The following is a 14,705-nucleotide window of genomic DNA, read 5'->3' as shown; positions in this document are numbered from 1 at the left end:
GCAGTGCAACTTCATTGGGTAACAGATGAAGATTGCAAAAATTAAAACCATACTCTGTCAAGATGTTGTTGACTCTGTCACACTCTATTTATGTTGTAAGCAGATATATTTCATAATTTCTTTGCTGGGGGCCTTGTATCTGGCTTTGTTGATACTGTAAATCCCTGTAGCTGGTTGCCCTTTCTTTCTTCCACAATTTTCGTTCCCAAAATGTCTTCCTGCCACCCATTTCCTGTGTTTTTAAAATGTCATCACCATATGTGCTGTTAAGAACTGATCTGTTGCCTTCAAAATAAGCCTTCCACACTGATATATTTGTCATCATAAATGTTCTTACATGAAAAAATGGTTCACTTAATGCTAAACTTAATCAGGATTAGTTTTATCAGAACATTGCAAAAGTAAGATGGAAAGGAATATGATCACAAACATAAACAGAACAAACGCAAAGCAATTATAACCACAACTTTATAAAGCAAGCGTAAGGTGCACAGTACTAGCAGACTCTAATGTACGTAATTCAATTCTGTCATGCACATGCACGTAGGAAGCAACTCACCGAGCTTGTACCTTCTGATTGCCAATCCTCACCCTCAGCCTGAAACCAGCAAGCAAAGACAACACACACATACAAAGCACCTCAGCAATGTAAAGCACACCACCATTGCAAGGAAAAGATCAGAACCACACACAGCACATGAAAGATGTCAGAGTCACGAAAACAGCACATGGAAGATACCAGATCCAATTACAGAGTGAAAACACCACTGAGCACAATACACAAAACACATGTTTTGTACACTATGTCATGTTTTATAGTATCAGGCTTAGGACCTACCATTATCAAACCATTATCTGTTATTAATAAGGTGATTTGTGCCATTTCTGCACTGCAAACACCACCAAACTGTATAGCAAAAAAACTGTACTGCAAAAAAAAAAAAAACTCTTTTCCTGTAACCCCCCCCCCCAAAAGCCCAGACATAGACCCGCCCCCAATCTCATGTGCAACAATTGTTTAAGGAGCAAAAACAAATACACACATCACATAATTATCACATTATAACAAACAAATGAGCCAAATATTTATTCCCTTTACAAACATGTCTTTATCATCAATGTATTTCCTCATAATAGATCCCTAAAATATAGGTTTTTCATTTTCAATATTGGTTTTAAATCAGATACATATCTGGGCCCGTATTTATCAAACCTCTGAGAATTACTCACAAGAACACTGCTAAGAACTGACTTAAGAGTAAAACAATTCTTGGCTCAAAGCTGCACTTAAAAGTTAGTTATCAAGCATCTCAGTCATAATTTAAGTGAAGTGTAGGACTAAATCTTAAGTGTCAGTCTTAGAGATGATTCACGACACTTTGCTGTTCCACAAATGGGATTTTGGATGACGACATAGGCATGGACCAATCACTGAACAGATTTCCTTATTTAAGAATATTCTCAGATAAATTCAAAACTCCTTTCAAATTCTAAGAGGAGTTTACATTCAACACACATTTGACAATAACGAATTTTCAAGAGAATACATTATGATATACACATTGGAAATGAAAGATAAACACATTTTCCACCATGTCTTAATTGCAAATTTTAAACCGGTGTGCTGTTAACTAACCTGCCTATAAATAGATTTTATGATATAATCAGCCACCATGGATTACAAAAGAAAACTGAACTGGTGTGAGGAAGAAGAGCTACTGCTTGCTGAATTAGTCAAACAAGTTCAGCTCAACATTAACCATTATACCGTTTGATTAACTGCTCGTCGTCAAACATTTCAAAAACATTCTTGCTCTCCTGAAAGATTCACACATGTCTCTGTCTCCTCAGTGCTATCACAAGCCCCTACTGGCAACTCCTAACCACTTGAGAGACCTCTCGAGCTGTCTTAAATAACTGGGAGAGTAAGAGTGATTCTTAGCTTTAAGAAATTTGATAACTTGATTTTATACTTAAAGGGATAGTTCACCCAAAAATGAAAGTTCTGTCATCATTTACACACCCTCAAGTTGTTCCAAACCTGTATAAATTTCTTAGTTCTGTTGAACACAAAGGAAGATATTTTGAAGAATGTAGGAAACTGAACAGTTTTGGGGCACCATTGACTTCCATAGTTTTTTTTTGGAAGTCAATGGTGCCCCAAAGCGGCCTGGTTACAAACGTTCTTCAAAATATCTTCCTTTGTGTTCAGCAGAACAAAGAAATTTATACAGATTTGGAACAACTTGAGGGTGAGTAAATGATGACAGAATTTTCATTTTTGGGTGAACTATCCCTTTAAGTTTGAAAGTAGGAGTAAATTTCATGAATTCTCAGCACTTAAAACTAAAATGGCACTTTGAGAAACTTGATAAATACGGGCCCTGAAGACCTTGATTTGCTGGTTCAGGTGTTTAATAAGGGTTGGAGCTAAACTCTGCAGGACACCACTAACTAGACCAACACATGCGAAAAAGCATTTATGTACACGTCACTGACACTCTATAAAACAAATTATTCCAGATGTTGTCATTTGTTTTGCAGCTCAACATTGTGAGTTAGTTAATGATGCCAGGTCATCAGGATTTAATTAGTAAAACTGTGTTAATGTTAATCTGAATACTGTTTAACAAGCATGAGTGGACATATTGTAACAAATCTTTAATTATGATGTGATTTTGAGGTGTGAGGTGTCTGATAGTGATGATGTCATACCATGTAGGAGGGGCTCCTGGGGCTGAGAGGACTGAAGGGCTCCTCTGGATCTCCGCTGGATATGCTCAACCTCTTTAACTTCTCCATCACACCCCTCCTCTTCCTCTCTCTCTCCTCCTCTCTCATCCTCTGGACCTCCTCATGAGTCTGATCCCCCGTTTCTCTGTGCTGGACCTCCTCATGAGTCTGATCTTCTGTTTCTCTGTGCTGGACCTCCTCATGAGTCTGATCCCCCATTTCTCTGTGCTGATGGTTCTCCTCACTGTTGTTTATAAACACTTCCTCTGACACACTAAATACAACAAGATTGAGAAAGGGAAATGATTCATGAACAAAGTATTCTTCTGCAAATGCATTTGTTTTTTTGTTTGTTTTGTTTTTACCTATCTGGTCTGCTGAGAGCTGCTGAATCCATGTTACTCTGTATCTTCAGTTCTCTGAGTAAGATTAAATGAGTTGAAGTCAGGAAGGATATTTGTTCTGGGGAAGTTGTGAAACTCATGTGATTTTATCATGTCATTTCTCAACACAGACAACAAACTCTATTGCTGCCCAATCATTGGCACATTTCAAACTGTTCTTCTGCATTGTTATGTCTCCATAGTGCATGTCAGATGTTTTTTTCATAACCTCTCTGAATTATTGTGTTAATTCAGTGAAGGATTCGTCATACTGATTCAAACTCCTGAATTGCTCTTTTTGAGCGATTTGTTCAAAGAATCAGCTCAGTACAGTCATTTGTTGGCAATCGGATTACATCTCAAGTGTTTATTTGTATTTTTGTGCTGCTCAAGAGGACAACTCGACTTAAAGACGTGTATTCTTGACTTTATTTCATAAACAGTCTTTAAATATCACAACAATCAATTAAAAATGCATTTATACATCAGGTAAAATATTATTTCTTTTGTTGTGGGGCTTGAGATTCAACAGAGGAAAAGCAGTGCAGGAAACTGGCATAATCAACAAACTACGCTGGTTCACACATTTCTACAGATATTTTTGCCCACCTAGTAGAGATTAAAACAGGTGAGTTTGGGTGGTAGAGGGTATACCGGCAAAATGGTCACAGGAGTGATGAGTGAGGTAAGCAGTCACATATTGCTTTAAAATTGTGATTGACAGGATTAGATTAATAGGCTCCTCCCAAACTGTCATTTAGAGCTCAGTTTAAAAATGATTCATGACTTGGTTGTCATGACTTCAAGTTCTGTCATGACAACTCTCGGAGTATATGTTTGGTCTTCATGTAGAAAAGCTCTACAACTCTGTTGCCAGTAGTTTACTGTAAAATCAAGAAAAAAACAGCAATGTACTGTAAAACCTAACAGTCAAATTCAATAAACGGAACAAGTTAATTTCACTGAAATATTAGTGAACGATAACAGAAATAGGTTATGTGAAGTCAATAACTGATAAGGAGAGTAAATGCTGAACTGAAGTGTTATTTTATGTTTTTGTACAAGATAATATAGAAGTTAGTGTTAGCGTTTCTGTTGGAATTTAAAAGGGTTTCTATTGTCTGAGTTTTGGGGGTTACCATAGTGCTGAAGAGTAATAAGCTGCAAATCAACAGTATTTTACTGTTATTTTACAGCACAATTTTTTACAGAGGGCTACAACAGTAAATAATTATAAGTATAATGAATAAAGTTTAATAGCTTAAACTTGAGCTGAGCATATTTCTAAAAGCCTTTTATAGCATATTTACACAATAACAGCCTATGACACAAACATATTCACTTTCTAAAGTATGTGTAAAGTTTGAGTTTTAAAAGCTCAAGAAGTACTGCATACCATGGATGACCTAGAATACATTCATGTGTCTAAAGTTTTGAAAATAACGGCAGTGTCTTTTACAAACAGTAAAGTAATTACATTTTTTTTCTTAGCTGTATTGTTATGAAGTGTGTGCCTGTCTATGCCTGTACCTGTCATTTATTCTCCTCCCCTCTTGTCCATTTGTGCTGTGCTGTCTCCCATTCTGTTGGAGGAGGACTGTGGAGGTGTAGGATATCTTCATCGCTACCTTCTTTTCTCTCTGTGAAAACAACAGATTCAGAAGCTTGTATATTCGCTGCATGGCACCTTTGAAAGACTGACTTTGATGCATGACTGAGTTGAGATTAAATGCCTTCTTAAATATTGTACCTTCTCATCCATATCACTCCTCTGATTTTGTTTTTTCCAGAAAGATGATTCATGACCTTTCATCCTTCTTGGATCGTCCTCCTCTGCACACCACCGTCTGATCTCTCCTTCCTCCCTCTCTGCTGCCTTAATGTTAGCCCTTCTTTCCCGCTCTCTGGCTCCCCAGTCTTCATCATCACCATCCTCATCCAGGTTTTGCTGATTTGAAAAGGGGGGTTGAGTCTGTATAAATGGGGTGCTGTCATCAATGTTTATGCTATGTTGAGCAGAGCTGGAACAGAGCTGAAGTTTTGAGTGACGAGAGCCGTTGAGATGTGTTTCTATATCTTTATGTTCCGTTTGTCCCTGTTTGCGCCTGCTCAGATGTGTCCAATCACTGAAGCCTTCGTCCTCTTCCAAAGAGGATTGACAGCTTGGAACCAGATCATTCTGACCCCTAACAAACAGTGAAACACTTTCAGAATTGCCTATAACTCAGATATCAATATAAGAATACCTAGTCTATTTACAACAGTTGAGTCCGATAATAGAATAGAATAGAATAGAATATTCTGTAACTGAATCAAAAGAACAGGTGTGGTCTTGTCACATATATCACACAAACTCACAAACAGATTAACACAACACAAAGAGTAAGACAGAGAAAGTTGGCTTGAGCCACAATCTGGGGGTTGAGATTCCATGGAAACAAAACAAATACACACAACAGAGTTTCTTCTATGTATTTGATGAAGACTGGAGTATGCTTTTAGGTTTTTGACACTAACTGGTTGTCCAGAGCCTGTGCAGTGCAAGGGCTGTCCTGTGGGGTCCCAGTAGCTTGAGAAGCCTCAGAAGAGGTACTGGCTCTTGCACGTCGTCGTCGTTCTCTCTCTATTTCTTCTGCATCCTCCAGACTGCGCTGAGCAGTGATCCTGTATACACAAAAGCAATTAATGTAATGAATAATGACAAATTAATAGGCGAGGCAAGGCAATTTTATTTGTATACATTTCATACACAATGGTAATTCAAAGTGCTTTACATAAAGAAGAACCAAATACATAAGAATAAAAATGGAATGCGTAAGAAATAAAAACAACAGTAAAAACAGAGAATACCACTATCTGGATGGAAGAGTTAGGAAGTTTCAGGGAGTTTTTTGTTGTCCGTCAGAGCGGATCTAAACGGATCTATCCATCAGAGCGGATATAAATGTATCTTCCTCACGCTGGAGGGATAACCGTATAATATTCATAATATCTGTTTAAGAAAAAAGTAACACTTTACAATAATGTTCATTAGTTAACGTTAGTTAACTACATTATTTAAGAGTTAGTTTACTTTCCAATTAAAATTTCATGATAATTTACTCACCCCCATGTCATCCAAGATACTTATGCATTTCTTTCTTCAGTCGAAAAGAAATGAAGGTTTTTGAGGAAAACATTCCAGGATTTTTCTCCATATAGTGGACTTCAAAGGTAAAAATTACAGTTTTATTGGAGCTTCAAATGGCTTTAAACGATACCAGACGATTAATAAGTGTCTTATCTAGCGAAACGATCGGTCATTTTCTAAAAAAAAATTAAATGTATGCGCTTTATATAAATAAATGATCGCCAAAACCGCACTTCCGCATTCTTCAAAAAGCTTACGCTGCATGTCCTACACCTTCCCTATTCAACTTACGGAACGAACGCGCGCCAGTTCCGTTTTTTCCGTAAGTAGAATTGGGAAGGCGTAGGACATACAGCGTAAGCTTTTTGAAGAATGCGGAAAGCGGAAGCACGTGCAAGGCGATCATTTGTGTTTATAAAGCAAATACATTTGTATGTTTTTAGAAAATGACCGATCGTTTCGCTAAATAAGACCCTTATTCCTCGTCTGGTATCGTTTAAAGCCCTTTGAAGCTGCACTGCACTGTAATTTTTACCTTAAACCGTTTGGAGACCATTGAAGTCCACTATATGGAGAAAAATCCTGGAATGTTTTACTCAAAAACCTTCATTTCTTTTCGACTGAAGAAAGAAGGACATGGACATCTTAGATGACATGGGGGTGAGTAAATTATCAGGAAATGTTAATTTCAAAGTGTACTAATCCTTTAACATGAACTAATAATGAACTGCACTTATACAGAATTTATTAATCTTTGTTAATGTTAATTTCAACATTTACTAATACATTATTAAAATCTTGTTAACATTAGTTAATGCACTGTGAACTAACATGAACAAACAATGAACAACTGTATTTTCATTAACTAACGTTAACGAAGATTAGTAAATACAGTAACAAATGTATTGCTCATGGTTAGTTCATGTTAGTTAATACATTAAGTAATGTTTAACTAATTAACCTTATTGTAAACCAGAAAAAAAATTAAGATCACTAAATCAAGATATATCTTAAGAACAACAGCGCATCATCATTACTATGACAGCGATAGGGGTCATCTGACAGAAGGTAGGGTCAAAGATGGACAGGAAGTAAGTTAAACATGAACAGGAAGTGCAGGGTTCACACTGACAGGAAATGGCTCACTGGCTTCCTTTATGGGGGCTGACATTACAGGAACTAAACAAAACAACTGGAACAACAACTTTTACTAAATATTTACAATAATTGTGCAGAGGTGGGTGATTGCCAGGTAGTTTCCACAATCATCCATTAAATCACAAGTTTTACTAAAGTCTCTCCCGCTATACACATTACACAGGCCTCTGGGAAATGATGCACTGTTTGCTAATAACATGTCCTAAATGAGCAACTAAGGTGTTGCAACTCATTGCAACTTTACATATTTTAACTCTACTGCGCTTATCAAACAAACATTCTCAATGTCCTTCTCTAAGTAAACAGTAGTTTAGGAAATCTTAATTCCATGATCACATTATGTTACACATGGATACACAGAAGAAGAAAAACACATAAATCTCTCTAGACTGTTGTGGTTAAAAACAGATTACTTAGTAAAATTGTCCAACCACTCAAATTCTGCTTACACATCTGATTCTGTTACAAAACATATCATATTGAGTCAATGAACATGGCAAGCACTAAAGTACAGCCTAAATCAATAACATCAATAATAAGTGCACTCTTTCCTTTGTTTAATAAAACCAGTGTGAGTGGCTGGGTGGTGGAACGGCTCAAATTTTCCAGCACAGTTTAGAGGATCTCCAGGTCCTTAGGGCAGAGTGGGAGGGGGCCGCTCTGTATCACAGAACCAACAGATTTTGAGCAGGGGGTGATCTGATGATGTCACCACCCTCAGGAAAATTCCAGTAATAAAAGAAGCTATTGAAGCCTGTCATTGCCATTTCATATGATGTCATGAATTGACTCACCATGTGCCGTGTGAACAACAGCCATGTGGGACGGCTTTGGGACAGATTTTACTTTAACTACAGACACATCCTCAAAGACAGACACACTATCATTTCATGACATCACTCAAAACTATGTAACAACACAATTATAACCTCAAAACACCTGGGAAGCCTTGATGATTTGGGTCTCATTTCATCTACATCCATGGATTCTTTGACCATAGACTTTGTATGAAATACAGAATGACCACAAAACAACAGACAAGAACTTTAACCCGTCCTCTTGAACAACTCATGCTCTGTGTTTCCCCTCTTGACCCCTCTGTTCTGCCTGATAAACTGTCCCAATGACAATGTCTGGTGCTACTCAGCATTTCTAGATAAAACAGATAATCACTATCAGTATGATAATGGTTTAAAAGTCATGATTTAGGTTATGAAAGTCAAGATTCATGAAACAGGATTTAATGAACTGCAGCATACTCCATTTAAAGGCAAAGAAACCGGTGTGACTGTAGATCAAAGGCTACACCTCCAACCAAATGGCCGCAAACAAACAAACACACACACACACACACACACATGCATACAAATGAAGAACATCTCACCTCTGGAGGTTCTCCAATCCCCTTTTGCTGGAATGTCTTCGTAGGATTGAGCTGGACATGTTTATGTGTTTCACTGACTGAAGACAATATTTGACTGAGTGTTTCTCTGATTCTCTCTCCTTTCCTGTGAGTCCCCTAAAGGGTGTGAATGTGCTCCCCCTCTTTTACTGAGCAGGATTTAGTCAATCTCTCTCTCTCTCTCTCTCTCTGTTCCACTCACTCCCTTCCTCTGTCTCTCTCCATGTGTTTTTCATTCAGAGCTTTGAAACTCTGGCTCCTGTCTTTTCCAGTTCTCTCTTCCAATCAGCAGAAAGCTAACCAGTCATGTGATGGTCCCTTGGGAAAGTAAGATGATACCACACACACACATACACATCCACACCCCTAAACAATAGCATTACAGGGCTACTAATAGTCCATGTGTTGTCAGACACTTTTCAGAACCAATATATCCACATGCTTTGTTTACCTGCCTAAAGATAATATACAGGTAGCCTGGCTAAGTACATAAGTGGAGATAAATCTCAGTTTTAATTGCAAATTAAACTGCCTAACTGCCTAATAATTATATCATTATAATGACAATAATTTAATTACCACTTCACGCTGAGTCAAAATAATGTATATATTTTAGAGGGTGTGATGTGAAGATGTCATCAGATTATGCCATTGTTCAGATGTAGTCTATACATCACACTCCAGCAGTATCATAGGTGGACACCTAGTTTATGTAATATTGATAGTTTAATAGTTACTTTAAACACTATGGATTCAGTATGTTTAACTCATCAGACACATACTCTATCGCAAGCACACACTTTTATCTTTTGAAAATATAAAGTAGTGTGATTACTGATAGTGATAGTCTATAGTGATAGACTACTGATATGATAGTCTGGCCATTTTCCTTTGTGACCACAAGGGGTCATGGGTTGCTGTTGTACTTCAGTCTCACTGAGCCATACACTCACTGGCCACTTTATTAGGTACATCTAATCAGCCAATCACATGGATGGCAGCAACTCAGTGCATTTAGACATGTAGACATGGTCACGATGATTTGCTGAAGTTGAAACTGTGCATCAGAATGGAAAGAAATTTGATTTAAGTGACTTTGAACATGACATAGTGGGGCTGGTCTGAGTATTTCAGAAACAGCTGATCTACTGGGATTTTCATGCACAACCATCTCTAGGGTTTACAGAGAATGGTCTGTGGCAGATCTGTGGGCATGATAATGAGTTCACTATACTCAAATGGCCTCCACACCACAGTCACCAGCTCTCAATCCACTAGAGCTCCTTAATGCTATCATGTCAATATGGACCAAAATCTCTGAGGAATGTTTCCAGCACCTTGTTGAATTTATGTCACGAAGAATTAAGGCAGTTCGGAAGGCAAAAGGGGGGTCCATCCTGGTACTAGCAAGGTGTAGCTAATAAAGGGGCCAGTAAATGTACATTTGACTGGTGAAGATGAAATAATGTTTGGTATAAAAATAGCAGAACGTAAAACTTTGATTCTTTGATTTGTACTTTATTTTTATTTTTACAGCAGCTCCTCTCAATACTGTTTTGAGTATTTAAATGCGTTTTACTGACCAAAGTCAATTTATACATTCTAATTGCAAAGGGCCAAAATCAGATTGTTTATAAATTTTTACCAATTTAAAGCCTCAGCTGCAAAACCAACCATCACATACATCAAAACCTCCTTCATACGGTACATTACTTTTACCATCTGTAACATAACGTCACACAATAGATACTGTAACATTACCACTTTTATCTCTCAAAACCCTGAAGACCACAAGAATTAAGACAGCCTAATTAAGACAACCTAACCGAATAAATCATTGAATGGAAATGTAAAATTGTTGAAGAAAAATAGATTTAGGCCTCAGACTCAAACATCTTCTTCCTGCCATCCATACCGGCCTTATCCTCGATGTTTTTACGCCAGTCTCCCACTGCCTCCTTCTCCTGCAGCAGCAGAAAAAGTACAATGTTTCAAAACTACAAGCCTTCTCATGTTATTAGCTTTTTTCTTAACTTTTAGCATACAGAAAATTTTATTTTTCTACTTTGTCATTCATTATCTTATACTGCATGTTTTACAACTGACTACCTTTGCTGTAAAATGTCTCTGTTAAAAGGCTTTTAATGCTCACCTCCTCCTTGACCTCTTTCTTGACCTGTTTAAGGTTGGCTCTCAGGTCCAGAGACACTTTGTGTTTGGAGCCCAGCAGGGCCTGCAGCATGGCATCAGCAGACATACGCACTTTCTTCAGAACGGGTTTCTTAAATTTACCTTTCAGGTCCTGAACCTTTATCTTCAGATCATCAATCTCAAGAGAACAAAAAAAAAGTTTAGGTTGTAGAAGTTACAGAAGTTAAATACATTTCTAGAAGTAGAACAGAACAATTAAGTACCTCCTTGTTTGACTTGGCCACTTTGGTCTCCATATCGTATCTTTGTTCATCAATGGCATCAATCTGCTGGTGCAACTTCCTACACAGTTCCTTTACACAAAGATACATGCAGATTTTTCCACACATTTTTACACATAGCCTATTCATCTGAACTTTTGCACATTTACACATCACACAGCAATACCTGCAATAGAATAAGATGGTGTGATTGTCAGGCCAATTCACACTGCACCGACATTAGCCGTCTAATGGCAACTTTGTAGTGACACTTTGACATTTTATTTCTTGGATCAGTGTGTTACTCCATTCTACATCTGTTGCCATTGGTTGGTGCTTGTATTCACTGACTGAACATATTCAATTGACGGATTGTGGAAAGTCTGAGAAGTGACGTACTGTAATCTTGTGATTCTTGGTCGATTCTGTGGTCGATGACACCACATCTGGTGGTGTGTGTGTGTGTGTACCTGTAGTTCCTGCATGCTTCCAGGCAGTGAGAGAGCAGGGCAGTTCTCTTCCATGTATTGTTGTTTTTCTTGTTCTGCCTCAGCTGCCTCTTCCTCCAAAAGCCCATGAGCGATCTGAAGCAACAAGCTCTGAAGCACAAAGTCCGAGAAGAAGCATAGACAGTAATCAACAAGTGAGTCACTGACAGTTCATATAGCTCAGATCTCATGAAGAAAGAGATGACCATACCTTCAAATGGTGCCTACGGCTGGACGTCATCTTTTTCCTATCAGAAAGCAAATGTTTACAATTTCAGAGAGCACAGAAAGAATCATTCAGTGACTGGGATGATTATGGCTGAGAGATGGAACTCCAGAAAAAGCACTGTGCTTTTGATAATTGTATTATTTAGGCATGTATTCTAGTGTGTATCATAATAAATACAAAATGATCATTTGATTGGAGCTTGACGCTAAATGTATTTGATAAGTTTAGTGATCGATGACTGATTGATACAATCATTTTCACAGCACACAAACATCATGATGTTGTAACTCAATACATACTCAGACATCTTGCTGGTCTCTTTGTGGCGACCCCTGTGAAGGTGAAGATGCCTGTGGGTGGCAGGAGGGGGTGTCGCTGCCTTCAATCTAATGGAAACAATTTGTATTCAGTCACTGTTCCTGTAGCAGGTCTAAATTTGTCTTGGGATAATGTGAAAGAGAGACGGCTGGTGTACATGGGTGTGTGTAAGTGTCAGTACCCACAGAAATGTTAGGTGTTTAAGGGTTTGAATTTGAGAAGCAGTTGTCTTGTGCTCTTTTTTTAGTGTTCCTTTGTAGGAAGTGGTCTGCACCCAAAACAGAAGATGAGACAGCTGACAGTCAACTTGCTGCCTCTTGAAGAATCTCCTCGGCTTCAACACCTAACAGCTGAAACCCTCCACAACTGTAAAAATACTTTCTGCTAGTCTGAAGAACTATATTAGTTCTATACTTTTCCTGCCAAAAAAAAAGATTTTGGATTGAACGTGGACTCAGTTAGGACGTTCTGTTTTCTAAAATGAGTTGTGGTCTCCATACATGCATATATCATCAGATGTATGAAGGTAATCTGCAATATGTGGTGATACACTCACACTTTATTAGTGATACACTAATAAAGGTTCCAAAAGCATAGAAGAACAATTTTTAGATCTGCAAAGAACCTTTCAGTTCTTAAAAGAAAAGAGGTAACACTTCAGTATGGGGAGCAATTATCACTTTTAACTAGTTGCTTATTAGCCTGTGCATTGGCTGTTTGTTAGTACTTATAAAGCACATATTAATGCCTTATTCTGCTTGACCATATTCTACATCCCTTTATCCTACCCAATACCTGAACTTAACCACTTCAACAACTACCTTACTAACTATTAAATAAGCAGTAAATTAGGAGCTTACTGAGGGAAAAGTTATATTCATAATAGTGAATATGTGTTCCCCATACTAAAGTGTTACTGTTTTTTTTTTTCTTAGTGTGAAGAACATTTTAAAAATCTAAAGAACCTTTTTCCACTATAAAGAACTTATTGTGTAATGGAAAGGTTCCATGAATGTTAAAGCTTCTTCATGGAACCATAGATGCAAATAAATAACCTTTATTTTTAAAAGTGTATGCTTTGAATGTATAAAAAAATGTGCTTAATGATATATAGACTATATAAAAAATCAAATTAGGGGCCTAATAAAAACTTTTTAGCATTTGACATTACAATGGTTTAAAAAGTTAAAATTGATCATCCATAAAGAAGACATCAAAACATATTCATAATCTCTACAATAACAAAAACAGCATTATATCATAGGCAAAAGCCACTTAGCCTGTTAGTTTTATCTCTAGGACCTTCCTCCAGTACACAAGCATATTATCGAGCTTATTGCTCTGATTTCTTGGCTGTGTCTGGCTGCTCAGCATGAGCGAGATCTTTTGAAGATCTATGGCATGCTCAAATGTTAGAGTGCTAAACCCTAGAGATGGATAGAATGATAGAGACTCACCTTACCGTGTGCAGCAGAACGTTCAAATGAAATTAGAGGGAAAGAGTGTCAGTCTATAACATTAGTTGAGTTTATATAGGTTTCCCGTACAGCTTCTCTGTTCTCTTTAAGGAAGCAGATATTTTCTTAAGCCAATGAGACTCTCCCCTCCCCTCCCCCAAAATAAACACACACACACACACATTTGTTTTTCTATAATGTGGACTTTCTATCAAGTTTTATTGTTTTTATATTGAACTGATGATGTTTTCTACACTCTTACACAACCTACCTACCACAGAAATATAATTTTAATTAAAATAAATTTTGTATGTTGATTGGTCCCTACAATGTAGGTGATTTCAGTTTTGTGTCCTGTCCTTTTGGGGACATTTGGTCCCAACAATGTAGTATGCAAAACCTGACATAAACACACATCTTTCACTAAATCATGTCCCTGAAACAGGCAGAGAAATATAACTCTTTCACTTATAGGCCTTTATTTAAAGTGCAAGAACTTACAGAAATTAAGAATTAATTTGATTCTTTACTATCACTTTTGTCACTGAAATCTGTGTTTTGTCACCTGTTGTGCTCTCTAGCAACAGTGTTCAGCAATAAAACAGGTGGCAACTCCAAATGTATTACAGGAATATCACTCAGCACATTCTGCAGACATTTAGATCACATACTACATATAAACCTTACAGTTGCTTTGTAATTGTCATAATAATACGCTTTTATTCTTCAAAACATGGCATGTCTGTTAGAGAAGATATTATGGTTAGTCTTTTTTTACTCATCGCGAGACTTTGCAGAAAGTACATAAATCTATTTATAGCCATGTTAACTAGGCCACTGAGTTTAAGAAACCTTTATTATCAGGTCAACATCAGAGCAATCAGATGAAAAAAGACAGGCAGTGACTCCAATATTTTTGTCCTGCCACATGTATGTGTTGAGCTTTTTTTCATCAGTCATTTGCTGCATTCTTATCTAAAAAAAACTGTTGGTTCA

General features: G+C 37.4%; 2 protein-coding genes across 8 annotated transcripts in view; both read right to left on the bottom strand.

The window, feature by feature from the left end:
* lsp1b (lymphocyte specific protein 1 b) overlaps positions 1-9,052 on the bottom strand; it is a 28,970-nt gene extending 19,918 nt beyond the window's left edge. Inside the window, exons 1-8 of one of the 5 annotated variants that reach the window (XM_051901759.1) lie at positions 8,789-9,052; positions 5,634-5,780; positions 4,867-5,302; positions 4,647-4,756; positions 3,099-3,152; positions 2,890-3,007; positions 2,716-2,850; positions 560-598 (exon numbers count right to left, since the gene is read on the bottom strand). In XM_051901759.1, the coding sequence (XP_051757719.1) occupies positions 560-598; positions 2,716-2,850; positions 2,890-3,007; positions 3,099-3,152; positions 4,647-4,756; positions 4,867-5,302; positions 5,634-5,780; positions 8,789-8,847 (1,098 nt within the window). In that variant the 5' untranslated portion in view covers positions 8,848-9,052. Of the gene's footprint in view, positions 1-559; positions 599-2,715; positions 3,008-3,098; positions 3,153-4,646; positions 4,757-4,866; positions 5,303-5,633; positions 5,781-8,788 lie in introns of all 5 variants that reach the window. The other 4 variants (XM_051901756.1, XM_051901760.1, XM_051901755.1 and 1 more) reach the window with 4 other exon arrangements.
* A 1,257-nt stretch (positions 9,053-10,309) lies between these two features.
* LOC127515841 (troponin I, fast skeletal muscle-like) lies at positions 10,310-13,848 on the bottom strand. 3 transcript variants are annotated; one of them, XM_051899934.1, is made up of 7 exons: positions 13,710-13,848; positions 12,234-12,320; positions 11,917-11,953; positions 11,688-11,816; positions 11,221-11,310; positions 10,959-11,135; positions 10,310-10,770 (listed from the first exon to the last, which is right to left on the bottom strand). In XM_051899934.1, exons 2-7 carry the CDS (start codon positions 12,239-12,241, stop codon positions 10,681-10,683), a joined length of 531 nt encoding a protein of 176 aa, XP_051755894.1. In that variant the 5' UTR covers positions 12,242-12,320; positions 13,710-13,848; the 3' UTR covers positions 10,310-10,680. The 3 variants fall into 3 exon arrangements, with proteins under 3 accessions (XP_051755894.1, XP_051755895.1, XP_051755896.1); XM_051899935.1 differs by having other exon boundaries at positions 13,715-13,815; XM_051899936.1 differs by lacking the exon at positions 13,710-13,848 and adding an exon at positions 12,438-12,710.
* Between the last annotated feature and the right edge of the window lie 857 nt (positions 13,849-14,705).

Source organism: Ctenopharyngodon idella, chromosome 7 (genome assembly GCF_019924925.1).
Source record: "Ctenopharyngodon idella isolate HZGC_01 chromosome 7, HZGC01, whole genome shotgun sequence".
In the NCBI taxonomy this organism is placed as follows: domain Eukaryota; kingdom Metazoa; phylum Chordata; class Actinopteri; order Cypriniformes; family Xenocyprididae; genus Ctenopharyngodon; species Ctenopharyngodon idella.
This window is presented reverse-complemented; position numbering and strand designations above follow the sequence as displayed.

Excerpts from the sequence above, each read along its gene's own strand:
- LOC127515841 (XM_051899934.1), bottom strand. Across the intron at positions 11,817-11,916 it reads GCCGTAGGCACCATTTGAAG|AGCTTGTTGCTTCAGATCGC; the intron begins GTATGGTCATCT and ends TTTGTGCTTCAG. Across the intron at positions 10,771-10,958 it reads AGAAAGAGGTCAAGGAGGAG|GAGAAGGAGGCAGTGGGAGA; the intron begins GTGAGCATTAAA and ends CTGCTGCTGCAG.